This window comes from Dama dama, chromosome 12 (assembly GCF_033118175.1).
Source record: "Dama dama isolate Ldn47 chromosome 12, ASM3311817v1, whole genome shotgun sequence".
Taxonomy (NCBI): domain Eukaryota; kingdom Metazoa; phylum Chordata; class Mammalia; order Artiodactyla; family Cervidae; genus Dama; species Dama dama.
Window position 1 is genome coordinate 4,626,359 of NC_083692.1, and position 21,254 is coordinate 4,647,612.

Genomic DNA, 21,254 nt, shown 5'->3' on the forward strand with positions numbered 1-21,254 from the left:
ATCAGCCATACATATATATATCCCTCCTCTTTTTTGGATTTCCTTCTCATTTAGGTCACCGTAGATCACTGACTAGGGTTCCTTGGGCTATACAGTAGTTAGTTACCTATTTTTATACATAGTTGTGCATCAATCCCAATCTCCCAATTCGTCACACCCCCCATATCTACAGATTTGTCCTCTATGTCTGTATCTCTATTCCTGCCCTGGAATAGGTTCATCTAAACCATTATTCTAGATTCCACATATATGTGTTAATATACAATATTTTTTTCTCTTGGGGAGATCTTTTTTTAAACTTTTCATTTTATATAGAAGTATAGCTGATTAGCAATGCAGTAGTTTCAGGTAGACAGCAAAGAGCTCGGCCGTACATATACCTGTAACAATTCTCCGCCAATCTCCCCTCCCATCCAGGCTGCCATATAACACTGAGCAGAGTTTCCTGTGCTTACAGTAGGTCCTTGCTGGTTCTCCATTTCAAATAAAGCAGTGTGTTCACGTCGATCCCAAGCTCCCTGACTATCCCCTCCCCTCCTACTTCCCTCTTGGGTGATCTTGGGCTATATGTGTGGGAGAATGGGGTAGGCATGTAGCATCACCTGGTCTCTATACGCTCTTGTTTGGTGAGTGCTGCTCACTTCTCCCAAGCTGTGATGATCTACTTGCTTGTGTGATTGTTTAATGTTTGTCTTCGCTCCGCTAGGTCTCTGAGGCTGGTGGCCATTCTGTTTTGCTCACCCATGGATTTATCTCTTTAACAGATGGAAGACTAGTGCCTGACAAATATTTATTGAATGAAAGAATAGAAAAGTTATAGGATTCGACTTCATTCACAGCTTGAGAAATATTCTGCTAAAGAAGAATTCTCAGCTCTGGATGCTTCTGTCAAATTCCCTCAGTGCAGGGCTTCCCAGTTTAAGATTTGTTTCTGGGTGACTTTCTATGAAGCTGTGTTCTATTCTTATTTAAACTTCTCTGTTCCCAGTCTAAGTAGAAAGATCAAGCATCTCTCTCTCCTTTCTCTGTTTTCTTTCTGTCTCTCAAACAGAGAGGTACAAACCCAGCTGAAAGCCTTCTTATACCTCCAAGAAGATTCTAGACCCCTAAAACCATTATTCCATCTTGCTTTCTAAACCTCTTAAGTCATTTTCTCAACTATGCTCATCCTTCTCAAGACATTCTTAATTTTTCTTGCTTCTCAGTGCCTCCTTTCTAGGTCACACATCTTTCCCCTATATCATTTCTTAATGCTTGTTTCATTATTTTTGTAGATTCATATGGGTGGGCATTCCTAGGAGATTTCATTAAAAAGTGTCTAAAAAGAAAGAAAGAAGGAAAGAAAGAGTAACTATTGAGAAGGGGGTTGCTCACTACTTCCCCGATAAAACCCAGGAATTTTTACAGTTATTGATGCAGTAATACACAGGTGCTTTTTTAGGTGTTAATCTAAATCTGGTTAATCTTGGGGGCTTTCTTCAAATCTTCCAACAGGTAAGATAAATGGGGCCACAGGGAACACATGCTTGTTTGTCTCTTATCTTGATCCCTGGACATATAGACAGTCATTCCAGGAAGCCCACGAATGCCTTCTTCCTGGGCTACACACACCCAAGGTGGGGGCATTTGAAGGCTTTCTTCTCTCCCATCCCCTTTAGATGCTCTTGGATGTTGGTTCCAGGCAACAGTGACATGGCTGGGAGATGCTAGAAAGACAGAAAGACTGAAGAGCTCCTTTATGAGCCACAGTGGGGCCCAGGATCGTTGGACTGACCTACTGTGCCAGGCAGCTGCCTTCTGGCCACTGATCCCAGCTCCCCACTGTCCAGACCTGCCCCCCACCCCAGTCCCTGGGCAGCTCCAGCCAGGACTGGTCTTTCCCAATTCCTTATCCCCTTTTAGGAAAGCCTTCTTAGCAAGAGGCTCACAGTAATCTCTTTCTTGTCCTTTTTTCACATGTGTTCCCTCCTGGTGAGGGGCCACAATCTAAACTAGGGAATTCACCTTCCATTGAAAAGTATTTGCCGCATACTACATGGTCTGACCGCTCTCTCTGCCTCATAGTGGCATAATTATTGAGCTATCACCAAAATTAAACCAAACAAACACTTGCTACCAGGAGGACTGGAGCAGGGAGAGTGGAGATGATTGGGGTCTTTGAAAGAACCAAGTAAATGGCATCACCTTTTTTCCACCCAAGGTATGAATCAGCTGAGAAATAAGACAAACCGGATGACAGATTGAAACCCAGTGTTGCTACGTCCCCTCAATACTGGAGAATTTGGCTTACATCTGAGGAAAAATGGGCTTCTCCATACCATCTGAGAATTAGACAGGAAATCACAAGTGGGTGTGCCTTGAGGGCAGCTGTTTCCCAAAAGGAAGAAGAGAGGAAGACGCTGAGTTCTCAGCTCCTGGGTCAGAGTGAGAGGCTAGAGAGGGGTCACGTGTGTTATAGCACACGGAGCCCCGTGAACAAGGGCGAAAGCATCAGGGATGGGAAGGAAGATTTATTCTATTCGGGGGCTCTTCTGTCTTGACTGTTATGGACTGCTTGGCCAATGGACTGTGACCTTGAACCCTTGTTAGCAAGAGAAGAGCAAATCTCTCTTTCAGCTGTCTGTAGCATTGCTACTATAGTATTATTATTGTACCCTTGTGCATGTGATGGTGGAGAGGGCATTTTGCGGTGGGAACATTGTTTTGCTGCTGAAGCCTGGGTAACGCAAATTTAGAAGTTGGCTAGGTGAGCAACTGGGTGTGGCATCTGTCGGGATTGCCGGGAGTTCTGCTGTTGATGCGGCTCATCAGGAAGTGTCCCTGTCGTCCTCTCCTTTCCATGGGCCTGCCTTTCATACCTCAGCTAAAGAGAAGGACCACTCTACAGCCAGGGTTACATCTGCATTGGTGTGATCACATGTTTCTAGGACATAGCTTCTGAGGGCTTAGCTAACAAAGATCCATAGATCTTCTATTATAGGTACAGTTTTTTTTTAATTCTAGGATTTATTATTTAGACAGTGTGTAAGGTTTTACAGACACTGAATCATTTGCAAGCAACAGTCAGCCTGCAGCATATCTGTGATTTTCTTGCCCAACCTTAGATGAACCTTACTGATTTTCCTTGAACTTAGGACAAATCACAACTTGTATAAAGTCTCGCTTTTGATTTGGTATCAAAGTCCCTATTGTTGTCGTTGTTCAGTTGTTCAGTTGTTCAGTCGCTCAGTTGTGTCTGACTCTTTGCTCCTCCATAGTCTGCAGCAGGCCAGTCTTCCCTGTCCTTCACCATCTCCCGGAGCTTGCTCAAACTCATGTCCATCGAGTTGGTGATGCTGTTCAACCATCTCGTCCTCTGTCGTCCCCTTCACCTCCTGCCGAGAAGGGGACGACATGCTATGCTAGAGTAAATATGCTGGAGTTTGACCTATAGCTTAGTGGGTTCAAATAAAATCTGGCTTGAAGTGATTGCTGATATAATTCTTTTAAATAAGTCTTTTGTTGGTGTTGTTTCTTTTTTATTTAAATTTTTACAATGTTGTGTCATAAAACAATGCAAATCAGCCATAATTATTCATATTTCACTTATTATAGCTATAAGAGTATTCCTTTCTTCTTTACCAGGTGATGTTTCTAATCACTGGGATGTCGTTAGGTAAAAACTTGGCCTTCAATGGTGAGACCGGGGCTGGGCACCATGGACAGCGCCATGAAGACTTCAGCCAAAGACTCACATGTTCCCAGCCCGCCCCAGCAAACTAGACTTTGTGTGCATGGGGAAGGAAACTTCTTTCTCACTCTCTTCAAAGACTCACATGTTCCCAGCCCGCCCCAGCAAACTAGACTTTGTGTGCATGGGGAAGGAAACTTCTTTCTCACTCTCTTTTTAACTGCTATATCCCTTGCAATTAGAACAACCTTTGATATGTAAAAGGTTCTTAAAAATTATGTGCTGAATGAATTACCTCGTTGAGTTTTGAGTGCAAAATCTTGTGTTCCGATAGAGTATTTTCTTCAAATGTGAAAAGTCACAGAATTTTTGAAAAGAAAACTTTCAAAGGTTTTAATTAAAGTGATCCTGGAGTGGAGCTGCTGAGAATTTTTTTTTTATTATTTTTGGATTTTGTCTCCATCCCAGGTGCACATGGGACGCAGTGATAAAAACAGTGATAAAATCCAGTGATGAAAACAATTAATTGCACATACCAGAAGCCTTTTCTAAAACTTTGCCTGGTGATACCAGCAAAGCACTGGAGTGACCAAAAATCTGTTGGATGCTGCAGTGTGGCTCAGAGGCAGATGCTAGATATAATTTTTCAGGGGGAGGGGTTAGATACTATCCATTTGTGTAATCTGTATCCACTTTTTTTTTTTTTTTTGGTGTAGATACTCTCCTGCTTTTGCATGGGACATTTTCAGGCGGCTCCATGGAGATTTTACTGCACGATTCTCACTAATGTGTGTTTATAGTATCTCTGCCATGGAGATTATAGGCAAATGCTGTTTAAAAGCTCTCCTCATAGTTTATACAATTGCTGGTACTACATGGTTATTTGTTGTGATGTTGAAACCATTAGTTAGAACTGGACTTTTAGAAAAGGAGTCTTTGTGGAAAACATAATAATATCAGAAAATAAAGTTGGCTCTTTTGTGAGGCAGCTCCTATTATCTTTCCATTTTGAGAAATCATTTTCAGCTCAAGCGTATTACCATGGTGATGTGTTTGCATTTCAACAAAACAAAACTGAACTATAAACTAGAGCTCTGCATGTCTAGCTCCCGTCCTAGGACTTTTATTGCAGTATCTTTATTATTCAATGAAATCTCCAACGTCCCTGGCTAAAAATCACAGCAAATAAAGTTTCTCAGTCAGGCAACAATCTGGATCACTAATCTCAGAACTGTAAGAGATCACATAAAAGCAAAAAGAAGAGTAGATGTTAGAGCAGGGGGGTAAAAAAATAAAAAAAGAAATAGCCCACAGATGAATGGAAATGTACTTGTTCTCCGAAATAAGATTGTGGAAATCAACAAGCATGGTAGGTTATCGTGCTTAATGGGAACTGGGTGTGTGGCTTTGCCCTCTGAGGTCTGAAACAGGTAAACACTGTCAGAATTGCTAGCATGTACATCCTCTCTCGAAGGAGCGCTCTTAGAACTGGCTCCCCGGTCTCCTGTGTAAGAAACTTATTTTGCTCTTCAGAATAATTGCACATAATTTTGACAACTAAAAGAACTCTCCAGGAGGTGGGGTTTGAGTTCCTCAAAAATTCCTACACTTAGCGCCAGCCAGCCGGATGCAGGAAATAGTTGTGCATAATGTCGTTTGCATACGGAGAAAGAAAGACCACATCATCTAATCAACCCACAAAGTGAGAAAACAAGATTTGGACAGATACATACAAGTATTCTATCACTTCTGCCCACATATTGTATCAAACCATCTCTTCCCAAGTAACAGTTTTGTTAGCCTAAGAACACATTAACTCAGTCAAATCTGGGCTCTCACCAAGCTTTGTGGTAACTGCTCTGCTTACTGGTAAATAAGCAACGGGATTTTTGCCTAGCAACCCCGCCGTGGAAACACAGCTTGACTCTCTAAGTGGTGGGGAGGTGGGAGGGGCAAGGAACACGAGGGCAGTCCCTTTGAGGGACTCTCTGCCGCTGGTTCCTGACATCCCAAACATTATCTGCGATTCTTGTCAGTTTCAGAAGGATGATGCAAAAAGGTGGTGGTGTGGGGAACTAATGGAAAGGCAAACAGAAAAGCTTCCAAGATAGTGAGCTGAGACTGTCTGAGGGCTCAATCCTGGGTCAGCACAGGAGAACCAAGAGAAAATGAGGACTTTTTTCTTATTGAAAAAGGGGGTCATCATACTAGACAACGTATCCAGGAAGGGAAACCCAGCAGTGACCACCCGAAGCTAGACAGAGATTATCTTAAAACCAGATGTGAGGGAACATTCCTCCATACAGAGGGCAGCGTTCAATTTGGGACTGCCCACATCTAAGCAAAGACTTGAACTTTTCCATCAGAAATGATCAGTAACAGTCATCAAGCATTTAGCGGGCACTGAGCTGAGCTTTCACACGCTTATTTAATCTTCCAAACACTCCTGTGAGGCGGACTCTCTTATCTCCATTTTTTAGAGGAAGAAACTGATGCACAGAGAAGTTGAGAAACTTGCCCAAGGTCACTGAGTCACTTGGCAGTGGGGATGGAATGTGTCTCAGGCGGGCTGCCCCAAGACTCCAAGCTCTTAAGCACCATTTTACAGCAGTGGTGAATGGGTGCGGAGCTAGTGGGGAGGAGAAACCCAGAGATCACTGGATGACGCGTTGGTGGTTCCATCGTGGAAGCTACGGTTGAAAATGTTCAGTCAAGGCAACTGTTTTTTTTAAGTGTCTAGAGGACAGCATAAATGTGGGTCTCCAGAATAACAGATACGATCAAAAGCTTACACCCATACCTCTTCCTTTTAGAGGGAAGTACAGGTACACACAATTTCATACGCCTACACACACACACACACACACACACACACACACACACACACACACACACACACACACACACGACGCTTGATTTTGTAAGTCCCTAAAATACCCGGATGATTTAAGCCTCCGGGGATTTGCTGAGCATCACCCTAGGGTGTCTGGAGGAAGTGGTCCAGGGACTCGCTGGTTGGCTTAGGCGGTGAGCAGTGGTGAAATGCTAACTTGCAGATAAACTCTCCGACGGATAATGCCATTAAGACGCCACGCTCTAGCGTCTGTTGCACACGTCCCTCTGCTACCAAACAAATGCTGTCCGGAGCCATCTTCCCTTCTGCCCACCTCCTGGAGCCTGGGAACGGCTCCAGCTTCCCACGGACTTGCCACTCTCCTCTGCCAGCCTCAGCCTCATTTGGATTGCACTTGCGTTCACATCCTAATTTCTGACTTAACAAGTGTCTCGCAAACATTTAATTCACTTTAATTTCATTATGCATTTGAAGAGGACGATTTATTGAGGGGGAAAATGATGTTTCCGTTGCCAGCAATTAGATTAACTTAATGATCTATGATAAAAATCTCCTTTTGGGCTTTGGCTTTTGTCTGTGTTTACAAACAAAAGTAGGCTAATAATAACAACGAAGTTCCTGGATTCTCAGAGGGGTCTTAACTGCCCCCTCCAAGTTCTACAAGATCCAATACATAAGTGCATGAAATGGGTGAAACATTCTTTGTGGTTCTCAGGTAATTTGTCTTGTCACAGTACTTTCATTTGTGGGAAAAAATGTGTATTTTAATATGCAAAAAATCAATAAATTTTCTTTTTTTCTGATGGCTTTTCTAAGGAGATGGGAACTATATTACAGCATGGATCAATTTATTTTTTCCTGTTCCCACTTTATATCCAGAGTACTCTCTTAGAAGTCAGAGAACTTGACTCCTTTCTATGAAGGGTTGTATTTCTTTAGCTTTTCCTATGAATATTTAGGGAACAGCTTCCCTGGGGGCTCAGACGGTAAAGAATCTGCCTACAATGCGGGAGACTCACATTTGATCCCTGAGTCAAGAAGATCCCCTGGAGGAGGGCATGGCAACCCACTCCAGTATTCTTGCCTGGAGAATCCCATGGACAGAGGAGCCTGGTGGGCTACAGTCCACGTGGTCACAAAGAGTCGGACACGACTGAGCGACTAACACTTTCATTTCACTTGTACCGATCTCAGTGCGGATGGAGATTTGTGCAGATAAATATTCTCCACTATAGCTCTTCTTTGTCACTCACCTGCCCACAGTTCCACCATATTGAACACACCTGGGACTCAGGGCCCTCGGCAGGTGGGACTGGTGCTTGTGAGGCTCGGCTGCAGAGGACGCAGCCTCCCCACCACCCTGTCCCAGCTCCGTGTCCCTTGGCGTTTCCCAGGGAAGAGGTGGTTCTGAGGTTTGTCTCCGTAAGTCAGGAAGGAAGAGGGGAGTGGGAGGATGAGAAGGAGGGTCATAACCAACCTTGCTGTCTTGGAGAACACAGCCATTTCCTGTCTGAGCCGCGTGGTCGCTTGTAGGAGAATCTCTCTTGGCCTGGAAAACCAGGCTGGGGTGTCCCTGTCGTGAGGAAAGGTTAGGAATTCCAGGACGGTGACAGGATCCCCCGTGATGAGGTTTCATTCTCAGCCTTCCTTCCTGGAAGGGAAACAGGGTGGCCTGTTCTTCACGGGTTAGTCTGGTTTCTTTCCCTAGAGGAGCACTCTGGCGCCTCTGAACTGGTGAACTGTTGAGTAACTGGAAAAGCGGTTTCCATCCCTGCACGCTGGGCTGTGAGCTAATCACGCCTGCGTTCTCCTCTCAGCTCTACCTGATTAGCAGCTTCTTATGCACGCTCCTTTTGCATCCATGAAATGCGGTGTCTGAATGCCAAATGTGCTCTGTACTCTGGACCTGCTCTGCCCTCTAAATCACTGCAAGGTGATGACTAGAAAATATTAAAAGATCCCATGGTAGAGATTTCCATATCGATTCCCTGAATGTGTACTTTTGCAGGGATTCAATCCAGGCAGTGTACAAAGGTCCGGGCACCCTGATGTTTAACAGACATTTATGAGACATGGGGTTTTTGGTCGAGTGATGGTGCTAGGGTCCCCCGATGACAGTCTCCAATGGCAAACAGGGAGCTTTGAGAGGACCTTAACAGACTGTTCAGTTTGCAGGCGATGCCAATGTTGTCTTGAGTGTCATTCAAGGGGACCCCAGCGCCTCCAGTCTACCCCTGGTACCCCATAGGCAGGATTCTTTTGCCCTGATATCAGGATCATTCCCAGTCTAGGTGCATCTTCACCTCTTAACTACTGAATCCTTCAGAAGCTGACTCAAGGTGGAGCTTCTATTATTTATTTTAGACACTGAGCCTGCCATTCAACGTGGACTCCTGCCCTGTCCCTTGATGGTTAGACAGTCAGCAAACATGACAAGCACAGTACTGACTCAAACACATGCGATTTAAAAGAAAAATGTGATATAAATGTACCGCCTCTGCTGGGGGACAGGAAGGTGAAGGGGCACACAGGCAGACGGCTGGAGTTCTGTCACAAACGAGGGTTTTTCTTTTCATCCTAACCTTCTGGTCTGTCTCTGGAGCCATTTTTTCCAGCATGTGCCCTTTGACTCAGGGGAAGCTGGGTGCAAATCCATCACCACCGCTGTGGAAGGAACCCCAAACTTGTGCCTCCTAACGGAGGGTCAGTGAAGCCACGTGAGAAAGGGCGGCAAAAATGGCCTTTCTTGGGAAGCAGTCTCGTTTACCCCAGTGAGGGGGTTAGGAAGTCAGCATTTGGGCTGGAGTCAGGGAACCACGCAAAAGACGTTCAAGGGGTCTCTTGCCCAAGGACCGCCGAGACCAGCTGAAAACTTCGGTCCGTGCATTTTTCTAGGAGAGGGTCCACAGCTTTCATCAGATGCTCCCCAAGCTGCTCACGAACAAAGAAAGGTCCAAAGCCACTGACATTTTTTTCTCTCTCTACCTCTTGTCTTCCGAATCCAGGGCTGACATTTTTTTCTCTCTCTCTACCTCTTGTCTTCCGAATCCAGGGTGATGGAGCTGACTTCCCTGTCTTTCTTTCTCCTTTGCTCTTCTTTAGAAAAAGCAAGTGAGTCAGACCAAGATCCGGGTCATCTCAACCATCCTGTTCATCTTGGCCGGCTGTGTTGTGTTTGTGACAATCCCCGCCGTCATCTTCAAATACATTGAGGGGTGGACAGCCCTGGAGTCCATTTACTTTGTGGTGGTCACCCTCACCACGGTGGGCTTTGGTGATTTTGTGGCAGGTAAGCACTTTGGAATATCCCAGTCACTGGGGCCCTGGTGGGGAAAATATTGACTGTGGTCAGTGCTCTTCCGAACCACCAGAAAAGATGGAGAAACAAATGGAAAAGGCTCAGCATCACCACTGCTGGGCACAGGCTTGTTCCAAACCTGTGGTCCCCTGTGAGGGAAATAGCAGCCGGCTGCTGCCTTGGGAGGAAGCCAGTATCTCCCCTCCTCCACTCAGGAGGCAGGCTATCTTCACCATCACATGAATTATGAGTGAAATGAATTTCTCATTGGATTTTGGGCTTCTGAATTATATTAAGGCTCCTTGCATCAACTGATAAAGGCTATATTAGCAAGTGGCAAATATGAAGCTCTGGAGAGATGAGCATCGCGTTTAGTCTAAGCTTCCTGATGCTGAGGGCAGAGTCACCATCCCTGGAAAAGTTGCTCCAGGCATGTCCGGATGCAGGACTAAAGACCCAGGTGGCCACCTGGAGTTGAAACCCGCTCCAAGGGAATTTAATACTATAATGGATCCTGAATGAATCTATATAGACACAACAGCCTTCATTGTAAAAATAAATGCCAATGAACCACGCTTAAAGAAGCAAAAGAAATCACCATCAAATTCTTCTAGGGATGGGGAGCTTAAAAACTGAAACGAAACCTGACTTTTTACGTGTATCGCTCCCCCAGGGTGGTGGGAAGGTAGGGATAGAAGGAGGAGGCCACCTTTCTCTTTCCGGATGGATTAGTTCTAGGTGGTCAGACAACTGCTGTTTCTACCCCCAGAAGTGAACACTCTGACCCAGTAACTCTGTCGTACCTTAACGTATTTAAAGAGGCCAGGGATCCCCTCTCCTGGAATCTGGTAAAAGAGTAAATTCTGGAAAGGATGTTGAAGGTTGGCTGTCTCCACGGTAATTCGAAGGAAACAGACAACTGGAAGAGCAGTTTTGCAGCTATTCCAGCTAGGAAGACGAAGGCCCAAGTCACCTTTGTAGAAACAGCAGTTTTAAATGTTTTCTTCCTTTTGACAGTCTTGAGGACTACGAATGCCGAGTCAGAGTGATTAAGCATTGCTTACAGGAGCCCGAGGCCTGGGGCCCCGCCCGCCTTGGCTTGTCCTCGATGCGCCAGTACTGAGCAGCCCCCAGCCTGGGCAGCGGGCCGCTTGGCGCCGCTGGGTGAGAGGCCTGAAGCTCTGGGCGGACAGCGCACAGGGACGGGACGGTACCGAGGGCGGCTGTCTGGTTCATTCCTTAGCATCGTCCGTAGCTGTTCTGCGGGGAAACGCAGTGAGGTTCCAACCCCAGCTGCAGTTTGGAGCTATTTCACCAACATCTTTCAGTTCCCCAAAGCGTCGCCTGCACTCTGCCGCTCTGCAGAGTCCTCTGTGCTGACTCTGGCCTGTCTGGAGGACACGTGGGGCAAACCCTGCTCTCTAACCAGTTGCTCCATTCAATCTGTTAATCTGGGTCACAAATAGCACAGCCTGGGGAACAGGAGATTCAAAAAAACTGCTTATGATTTAAGTTTATTATTTATCCTTATGAGCCACCATGGGCTGTGAGCGCTTAGCACACACCGGCACTTAGCCTGATGTCTTCTTCCCTGGAAAGGATGCAACCTCCAGAGTCCATGGACATAGCACGGCTTTGTTCTTTTGTTTTTTAGTGATCTTTAGCGATGGAAGATTTTAATGAATCTGATGGCCAAGTGTACAGATAAATACAAAGAACTGTTAGAAAGTTTTAAAGTCTATTTTGGTTGTGATCGGGTCAGAGAAAATGGACATGCTTTCCCATGGGTTTTGACAACAGTGGCTGTACATGTAAATATGTCTCCCACAGAGTACCTTTCTTTTTAAAAAATTTTTAAAAATTTCTATTGGAATATAGTTGATTTACAATGTTGTGTTAGTGTCTGACGTATAGCAAAGCGATTCAGTCACACACGTACACGTATCTGTTCTTTTCCCATTCACCTTGTTACAGGATATTGAGCTGCATAGCACTGTTTTGATTCCCTTAGCTACCGCTGATTACAGAACCATATTTCCTTTGCCCGTAGTCTCTGCAGACTCGGGTCTGTTATAATTCACGGCGCTGACTGCAATTGGACCAGGCCCTTCTAAGCTGCCGTTCCCATAGCTTACAGAGACCAATCTGAAGCACTGCTGCCTCGGAACCCTGGAAGGGTGTCAAAGCCTTTTTGGCAATACTCTGAGAGCGAAAGGGAAGGCTGTCCATCGTTTAAAAAGATAGGTTAACAAGAGCTGATGGTTGCTGTGATTTGACAAGGCATCAGCTTGGAAACAGAATCAGAACGTCAATCACCATGCAGGATTAATGCTGGTTTATTTTGTAGTTGACTCGCTTTAGAAAAGTCTAACAACCCTGACTGACGGCACCTGAATTCCGGGCCAGCAGCTGATAAAGGAACAGGCAGAAGGGTGTTTCCTGCCTTGTTAGCTAGCGCGCCCTAGTGACAATCTTTTGTGGACGATGGTGATTGGTTAAGGTAAAGACTTCCAGAGAGCTCCAAGGAAAAAGTGGCAGAATTCTCCTGCCTAGCACAGAGATGAAATGAACCTCAAAACTCACTTCATGTTGCAGAAACTCCAACAGTATCCTAGGGAAAGCTAGGGAGAAGGGGAGAGTGGCCTGAAAGGGAAAAGCAAGGCGGTGAAACCAGGCCGAGTGGGGCTTGCCACAGAGCCTTCCAGCAAAGTTTGGAATTCTAATTTTCAGAAGTGGCGGTAGCTATGGAGACCTTGTGGACTCCGCTGCAAACGGAGAAGAACCACAAGCCACAGAGCCTGCCCAGCCGCCTTTGGGAGATATTAGAGATTCCGTAAGAGCTCAGTGCAGATTCAGAGGTGCTACCTGAGGTTACAACCACAACCCAGCGGGAAAGTCCAGCGACCATCCACCACTGGGTACAGTAATTTCCAATCCATGGCTAATGTCAGTTTTCTTAGAAATGGCCACGAGCCGGCTTCACTGGAAAACGACATCTCACGGACAGGTATTTCATGAAGCGTCTCCACATCTTTAGGAGAGGCGGCTGGGTTTAGAATCTCTGTTGCTTGGCTACCTTGGGCAAGCCTGTAGAAGGTCTAGAATAAATAGGCTATTTACTTGGAATAATCGACTGGTCTTTTCAATGGAAGAGCCAGTCAATGCAGTCAGGCAACTAGTCAATTTGGTTTGATGGATTTTTTACTATAATCCCTATTTGTAAAATAAAGGGATTGAACTAGCTGGCCTTGAAGGTCCCTTTTTATTCTAGCGCAGTGATTCTAATCGACTTGGTCTAATTGATCCTATGGATCAGCATTATGTAAACACCATCGTTTGGTCAGCCTTAAATCACTACTGCCGGGGTCTAAGTCTCAGGGATGCCATTAGGTCTAATTTTACTGCCACCTACTCGTCTCTTGGTAAATGCTTGTGTGCTTAAGGAGGAAATGGCACCAACAGTTCCAAACCATTTGAGATTATTTAATGGTATTTTATTATTATTAAATTTAAGGCAGTTTAAGAAAAACTTGACAAAATCAACTGTACCCCAATAAGAAAATTAAAAAAAAACCCCACAAAACTTGAAACTGGGCCTGCTCTGTTGTCCTCTAATTCAAGTCATTCATTGTCAAGCTCAGGTTTAAACAGGATGGATCAGGCCGGTCACTGACATATTTTTTGTTATTACGTGTTATGTATTAAGGGCTTTCCCTGTAGCTCGGCTGGTAAAGAATCTGCCTGCAATGCAGGAGACCCCAGTTCGATTCCTGGGTTGGGAAGATCCCCTGGAGAAGGGATAGGCTACCCACTCCAGTATTCTTGCCTGGAGAATCCCATGGCCCAGGCCTGGAGGAGCCTGGTGGGCTGCAGTCCATGGGGTCGCAAAGAGTTGAATCAGATTGAGGTGACTAATCACAGCACGTGATGTATTGAGATTATTGGTCAAGATTCAAAATAAGTGAAGCCACAGGTCAGGCTCCTTTGGGGAAGAGACATGAGTTTTCCTTGCCCTCCCACCCTGTCATATCATGTATACAGCAGGCGGAGCAGCTGAGTGTTGGATGGTGATGCAGCCGCATCTCTGCTACACGGACTGGGATGTGTTTGCTCTGCGATGACCGTTTGCCAGATCCTGGTTAAAGTAATGCTTGGTTGTTTGCAGGGGGAAACGCTGGCATCAATTACCGGGAGTGGTACAAGCCCCTGGTGTGGTTTTGGATCCTCGTTGGCCTTGCCTACTTTGCAGCTGTCCTCAGCATGATTGGAGACTGGCTACGTGTTCTATCCAAAAAGACAAAGGAAGAGGTAGGATTCCCTCCATATTCTCTGAATGTTCCTGAGGTCAGGAACATTCTTGTGTCAAGAATTACCTCTAAAAAAAAAAAAAAAGAATTACCTGTCTCTGTTCTATGGGCTAGACCATCTCCTACTAATGGAGGCCTCCTAGACGTCCTCGTTTTGAATCCTTGAATGGTTTTAAATGCCACATTAAATGGGATAGCAGTTATTACTGGATCCTCTTTTAGCAGGTGAGGAAAATCTGGTGACTCACTTACCAGCCCACGGCTCCTGGAAAAACTAGTAAACGGCAACTTATTTAAAAAAAAAAAAGGAAATGAAACGGGAAAAAAATATCCAGACATAGTCAGCATAGGTAGACTGCAGGTGGGGGAGGTGTACAATTGCCCCCAGTTGGTAGCTACATGCTTTTTCCTCAATTCCATGTGAGACAGAAGTTACTGAACTGTGGCTGGCTGTGGGGGGTGAAGTCTCAGGGTCCCTTTCACTCATGTCCCCTCCGGGGTTGTCAGACCCGTAGAAACAAATATATCTCTGCGGCCAAGGGCACACACTCAACAGCCTTTCCCTTCGCAAATAAATGTGCACGGAAGCCTACACACAGGCAAGAAAAGGGATGCCTAAGGAGCAAAGGTGGATTCTGTGATTAAAAATAAATGCCCATGTGGTTCTGGAAAGAGAGGAAAAGAGATAAGAAAGAGAAACGGTAAAGAGAAGAAAAGCAGTAAAGAAAGGAAAGGAGATAAAACCCAAAGAAACAGAGGGACAGCTTTTTAAGGGCGACAGTTCCCTGCCCAGGGTGCAGTCATTCCATGCGGGGGTCCTGGGAGAGCCTCCTTAGATGGCACCATCTCCCACACCATTCCCCGGGGGCAGTGGTTTAATTTTCCTGGCTTGCAGAAGCGGTGTCAATGCACTCTCCAGTCTGATTGCCCAGAGAGCTAACTGACCTGCTGAAAATCAGCCATAACAGAAGAGAACGCAACAACATAAATATTGACATTTCTCAATGCAAAAATCCGAGTTACTCCTCCGTACAGGAAAGCATGTCTTGTACTAATAGTCCTGCTGAAACAAAGCCCAGAGAGTTGGTCTTGATCCTCACGCAAGACTTCACTCTGAGAAAGCACGTTCCGAGGGCTTTGGCAGAAGATGCCCCCTTGCTGCACCCTGAGCAGGGAAACTTGGTTATCAGGTACCCTGCGTTGGGGGCGAGGGGTCGTCTTTTCAAACCAGAGCAAGCCGGGTAGCACAAGGCCATAGACGGCACCGCCTAGATACGGGGTGACACAGGACTCTCCCGTTTAGAGCCAGGCCATTTCCAGGCTAGTGGGGACGGGTGGGGCACCCTAACACAGACGGAGGTCTTGGAGGGACAGGGCAGGGCAGAGGACCCGCTGAGGCCTGCTTTGTGCACGTCTGACCTAGACACCACTGCTCCCGAGTCAGGCAGGAACGAGGCCGGACCCCGGCAGGGGGCGCCCAGCAGACAGGAAGTCAGGCCCGTCCGCCTCCCCTTCCTTCCCCAATCCAGGTCTCTGGCGGCGGCCGTCGGCTTGCCCAGCACATGCGCCTCCCGGAGCCACCTTAGTCCCGAGCCTTTCCTCCCGAGACGCGCGTCCGGGCAGCGGGAAGGGCGAGGGTGGAAGTAGCCTCTCCTCGCCTCGGCGGGGCGGACGCGCGGCCACCGCCTCCGGGCCTCCTTCCCACGGGGACCCCCGAGGGCTGCGGGGGCGGGGGGTGGGGGTGGGGGTTGGGGGCAGTGGGGGACGGGGGCGATGGGAGGGCGGGTGGAAGCAGGTGCCCGGGGCGTGAGGGTTGGGGGCGATGCGGGGGTGGGGGCGCGGGCTGTGTCTCAGCTCCCGGTGGTTGCCCGTCTCTCCGCCAGGTGGGCGAGATCAAAGCGCACGCGGCCGAATGGAAGGCCAACGTGACGGCCGAGTTCCGGGAGACGCGGCGGCGGCTGAGCGTGGAGATCCACGACAAGCTGCAGCGCGCCGCCACCATCCGCAGCATGGAGCGTCGGCGCCTGGGCCTGGACCAGCGGGCGCACTCGCTCGACATGCTGTCGCCCGAAAAGCGCTCGGTGTTCGCCGCGCTCGACGCAGGCCGCTGCAAGGCCTCGTCCCAGGAGAGCATCGACCACCGGCCCAACAACCTGCGGCTGCAGGCGTCGGAGCCGCTGCAGAAGCGCGGGCAGGGCGCCTCCGAGGACAACATCGTAAACAAGCTGGGCTCTGCCTCCAGGCTCACCAAGAGGAAGAACCGGGACCTTCGGAAGGCCCTGCCCGAGGACGTGCACAGGATCTACAGGACCCTCCGCCACTACTCTCTGGACGAGGAGAAGAAGGAGGAGGACACGGAGAAGGGGTGCAACTCGGACCACTCCAGCACCGCCGTGCTCACCGACTGCGCCCAGCTGCCGGCCGGCGCGGGGGACGGCGTGGGCCCCGCCGACGCCAAAGACGCGGAGCGCGACAGCAGCGCGCTGCTGGAAGCCAGAAACTAAGCGCGAAGGACGCACTGGACGTGACCCAGCCTTGTCTTTTGTTTGTTTTTAAATATATTCACCCTGAGACACGTGCCTTAAAACAAGACTTCTCGTTAGTTCGCATCGAAGAAGATATTTCACTGTGCCATAAACGACCGAGAAAGCTCGCTCTGCCAAAAGGGAATCAAAAGAACAAGGACTTGGCTTTTGATCACAGCCGCAGGACACCCAGGGCGCCTTCGCGGGCGCGGGAGGTCACGGCCACTGAGGTCCAGGGCACGTGCTGGCGATGGATGCGGTGGCCCCGGGCAGCGCCGCTGCGCTCCGGAGGGCGCGAAAGGGCAGCTATTCCGTAGACCAGCCGTCTGAAAGCAACAGGTGTGTCTTTTAAAGGAAGTCGTTTCCTGAACCCACTGTCAGTAATGTGTGCACGCACGCACAAGGGGACTGGACTGGGAGGTGGACTGGTCCTTGTCACTTGGGGTCGGAGTGGACATGTTGGAATGTTGCTCTGAGCTCCGATTTTGAGACAAAACCGTTCAGTGCATCCCTAGTCTTCTAAGCTCCAGATGAATGTCCCTGGGACCCGAGAGCACCTAGAATTTGTTGGAAGCAGATGAGAGCACACGTATCAAAAGGTGCAATTGCTTTCCTCATTATAAGAGAAAAAACAAAAAACAGTCACATCACACTGTGGATATCACTTTAACCAATGACAGAAGCCTGCTGAATTTTGTCTTTCTCACAGGTAGTCCAATCGGACTCGCAAGCATTGGTGAACACTCAACCTCAGCCGCTGCGTGGTGACGGAACCATGCCTTTTCCTCAGTGCACGGTGCGCTAAACAGGCACCAAAAGGGTGCAATGGTGACAATAAACTGGTTTTGAAACGTTCGTGTTCACTTTTCTAGTGGAACTTCTGTTACAATTGGTTTTGATAAAAGGGGGGAAAATACCAAAACTATTGCCTTGCATGATGCCAGTGGCTTATTGTCCTGTCTCGCTGATCCTAAATGTTTGTGAACATAGACATCCTGCATGTCTGAGACATACCAAGGAGGACCATGGCATCGTTCCTTCTCAGGGCTTCTCGTCCCTTTGGGTGTCTTAGGGTAGACAGTGACACCAGGTCCTATCCTGCTATTTGCAAACAAAAGGAAAAGGAATCCCTCAAACCAACCCTGTACGAGAAGATTGAATTGTTTTCATTGCTTGCAGCTTAAGTGCCATTACTGCCATTTTTTTTTTTTAATAATACTTAAGTATTTAAAAGACTTTGCTTTTATGTTTGGGTGTTCCTTTATTTTGAAAGCATCGCTCCTTTTCCTTGCTCATTTCTTCACTTGTACATGCTAGCCACTAAAATTACAATGCTACTGTGATTGATTGTTTCTAGGCAAACAGTAACCAACATGTGGTGATAATTATGATTTTTTTTCATGAGGTTAGAACACCCGGCGAAGGAAAGTGGGGGTCTGATGGGTCATAGATTTGGGGAGGAAGACTGAATGGATTTTTAGCAGCAAGGGAAAAGTATGTACTACACCAAACACCCCACATGTGCCTCAGCCTTTTTCAGAGTTGGCTGGCTGTTATCCTGGTTCAAACCTAGCTATTTGTGCCACACATTTCAGTGTTTGGACCTGGCAACACCCGGAAGTTGCTGCTTATGGGCCTCCTGGACTCTCAGTACCACTGTTTGGGGATGTCACATAGCTAACACGCAGGGTGGATTTGTCAAAAGGTCACAGGACTAGCAGAGACTTCCAGAAACCATGTAATGCTTTTCTGACTTCCAGGGAAAAATGATAGCACCGCATGGTTGACTGCTTCTGCCATGGCAGACCTCTTGCTGCTATTTCCCCCAAATGCACAGCTCTCCTTTGTCTAGGGCACTGAAGCCCCCGTGTGCCCTTCCCCACCCCCAACTGTAGCCCTGATGAAAGCAGCGGCATTGCTTTTGGGGAAGGAGTCAAATACGCATCAGGTCTGATTAGCGCCGTTCCCCCACCCGGCCCTGTCCTTTGGGGAAGGAGTCAAATACGCATCAGGTCTGATTAGCGCCGCTCCCCGACCTGGCCCTGTCTGAGGTGTGTTTGGGTTAATGCTGCCGCAGGGCTGTGGCTCACTGGTGATGCCCTGTGTCCACAGAGTAATAAACAGACGCTTGGGCAGCGATGTGTATGCGGGGGTGGGCCTTGGTTCTCACTACGGGAATCATTCCAGCCTGACAAAATGTGTGCTAAGGAATTGGTAGGTAACTGGGCTTCCCTGGTGGCTGGGACAGTAAAGAAGCTGCTTGCACTGTGGGAGACCTGGGTTGGATCCCTGGGTTGGGAAGCTCCCCTGGAGGAGGGCCTGGCAACCTACTCCAGTATTCTTGCCCAGAGAATCCCATGGACAGAGGAGACTGGTGAGCTACAGTCCACGGGGTCGCAGAGAGTCCGACTAAAGCACAGCACAGCGCGGGGAACTGGGATTTTCTTATTCTGACACGTTGAAAGCTTCCTGATTAAACTGTCCAGGGATCTCACTCATTTGGGTTTCTACCCTCTGTTACTTGGTACCTTCTTTTTAATAGTGGGTTAAAATTCTAGACTCTACAGGCAGAGCTGGCCAAGAGGCTTCCCTGTCATTTATCCAGTGCGTCCCATGGGCCAGACACTAGATGAGGCACTTTGGGGCATGAGCTCACTGAACCGCCCCGGCAACGCTCTGCGGGAAGTGTTTGCACACCCATTGGAGATGACACGGAGGCTCAGGGAAGCCAAGTGAGTAACTTACCTAAGAGCACACGGCAAGAAGGCGGCAGAGCTGATGGTCAAAGTCTATTTGACCAAAGCCTGCTTTTGACTTTGTTGCAGTGTCCATGCTGTGTACTTTGTGAGTGTGTGTCTGTGTGTGCGCGCATGCATGTGTGTCTGTCTAGTTCCCTGGACATAGCATTCAGAGGTAGGGAGAAGCTCTTTACGGCCAAGATGGGATGAGGTCTCTGTGTGAACACAGCCTAACATGTTGTCCTTACAGATGATCATTGTACATTATTTTGGTTTTGGTTTTGGGGATGCGCCTTGTGGTGCCCTTTCTGTATTGTTAAAAATGCCCTCTGAAAGCACCCTTTTGCACTTTACTTGTCTTGCAGGAACTCGGCATACAGCTGGAATAAAACAGCTCAAAACTGTATGCTGCACACTCTACCAAATGGAACCACACTCTGCCCTACACCAGATGTTGGTACATGTGTGTATAGACACTCAGTTGCGCTGATTCTTTACCACTGAGCCCCCTGGGAAGTCCAGGCCCTTGGCCAGACACGTCAGGTCCCAGTCACACAGAGGGAGCGAGAATAACCCTTGCCCGGGGGTTCCCCGAGTACAGATGGGACTGAGGCCCTGACGAATGCAATCAAAGAAGAGCCCTCTCTTTGTGGAGATTGACCCTCTAGAGGTGTGGGCACAGTGTCTGACAAGCTACAGTCTACTCTCCAGGCTTCCCAGGTGGCGCTAGTAGTAAAGAACCCACCTGCCAATGCAGGAGAAACAAGAGATGCAGGTTCCATCCCTGGGTTGGGAAGATCCCCTGGAGGAGGGCATGGCAACCCACTCCAGGATTCTTGCCTGGAGAATCCCATGGGCTACAGTCCATAGGGTCGCAAAGAGTCAAGAGGTGACTGAATTGACTTAGCATGTACACATGCATGCAACCTACTCTCGAGAGGAGGGGCTTGGGACGGCATCCAGGGGTTGGGCGCCACTTCGTGTGTACAAGCTGAGATTTGGGAGGAGGAGGCCAGTTGTTTTGGAGTTGTTTGAAAGCTACCTTTTTAAAATGGGGTCCAGTAACACGGGAATTCGCGTGGATAAGGCAAACTTGCTACAAATTCTACACACACATCAGAACAGCCCTGCCCTGCCCACCTGCACTTCCCACCCCGCCCTAAACCTGGAGAAAACATTTTGATTTTGCACATGGATAGACCACAGGGACAGTGGCTTTGATGGGCAGTGTCCGTTGATTTTTCTGGTAACTGGGTGTTGAATGTTTCCCCCACAGCGGATCTGGAAGTTTTTACTGGTGAGAACCAAGGGACAACTTGGAGAGACTTCAGCTCAATGCCCAGTTCGAACCCAATGGCGACCCTAGGACTTTATTGCTTTGGGGCAAGGCCCTTATGTGTGGGTAGATAGGGGTGTTCCTGACCTACAGCTGAGGTGGCTGGGACTGTCTGTGCTCCCCTGACCCGGACTGTGATCTTGGGCCCTTCAGACCCTGTGCCTGCATTTCTGTTACCTCACCAGCACATCGAGGGAGTGGAACCTAGAGAGTCAATCTTGAAGGTCCCTTTTAGTTCTGCAGTAGTCTGACCAAATGCTCAGCAGTCCACGAGTTAATTAAGTACGCTCAGAACTTCACTAGCTGGATTTGTAAATACTGACGGATGGGCCCCGCTTTTTTTAGGCAAGATGAGAGCTTAGTCTCTTGCCCCTTGGGATTTGTTTCCTGGGTGATGGATGGAGAGACCAGATATATCTGGGAGCCTGGTGTCCAAATGAGGGTCACCCTGTGTGTTGGCTCACTGTCACCTTACCTCACGCTGTCACCTGCGTGGGGCGGGGGGGTGGTGGGCGGGTGGCTCATC

At 48.1% G+C, this 21,254-nt stretch overlaps 1 protein-coding gene across 1 annotated transcript in view; it reads left to right on the top strand.

The window, feature by feature from the left end:
- The window catches only part of KCNK10 (potassium two pore domain channel subfamily K member 10), a 147,713-nt gene extending 130,029 nt beyond the window's left edge, over positions 1–17,684 (top strand). The window contains exons 5-7 of the mRNA XM_061158338.1: positions 9,627–9,813; positions 13,988–14,130; positions 16,013–17,684. Of these exons, the coding sequence (XP_061014321.1) occupies positions 9,627–9,813; positions 13,988–14,130; positions 16,013–16,633 (951 nt within the window). The 3' untranslated portion in view covers positions 16,634–17,684. The remainder of the gene's footprint in view (positions 1–9,626; positions 9,814–13,987; positions 14,131–16,012) is intronic.
- The last annotated feature ends 3,570 nt before the right edge of the window (positions 17,685–21,254 follow it).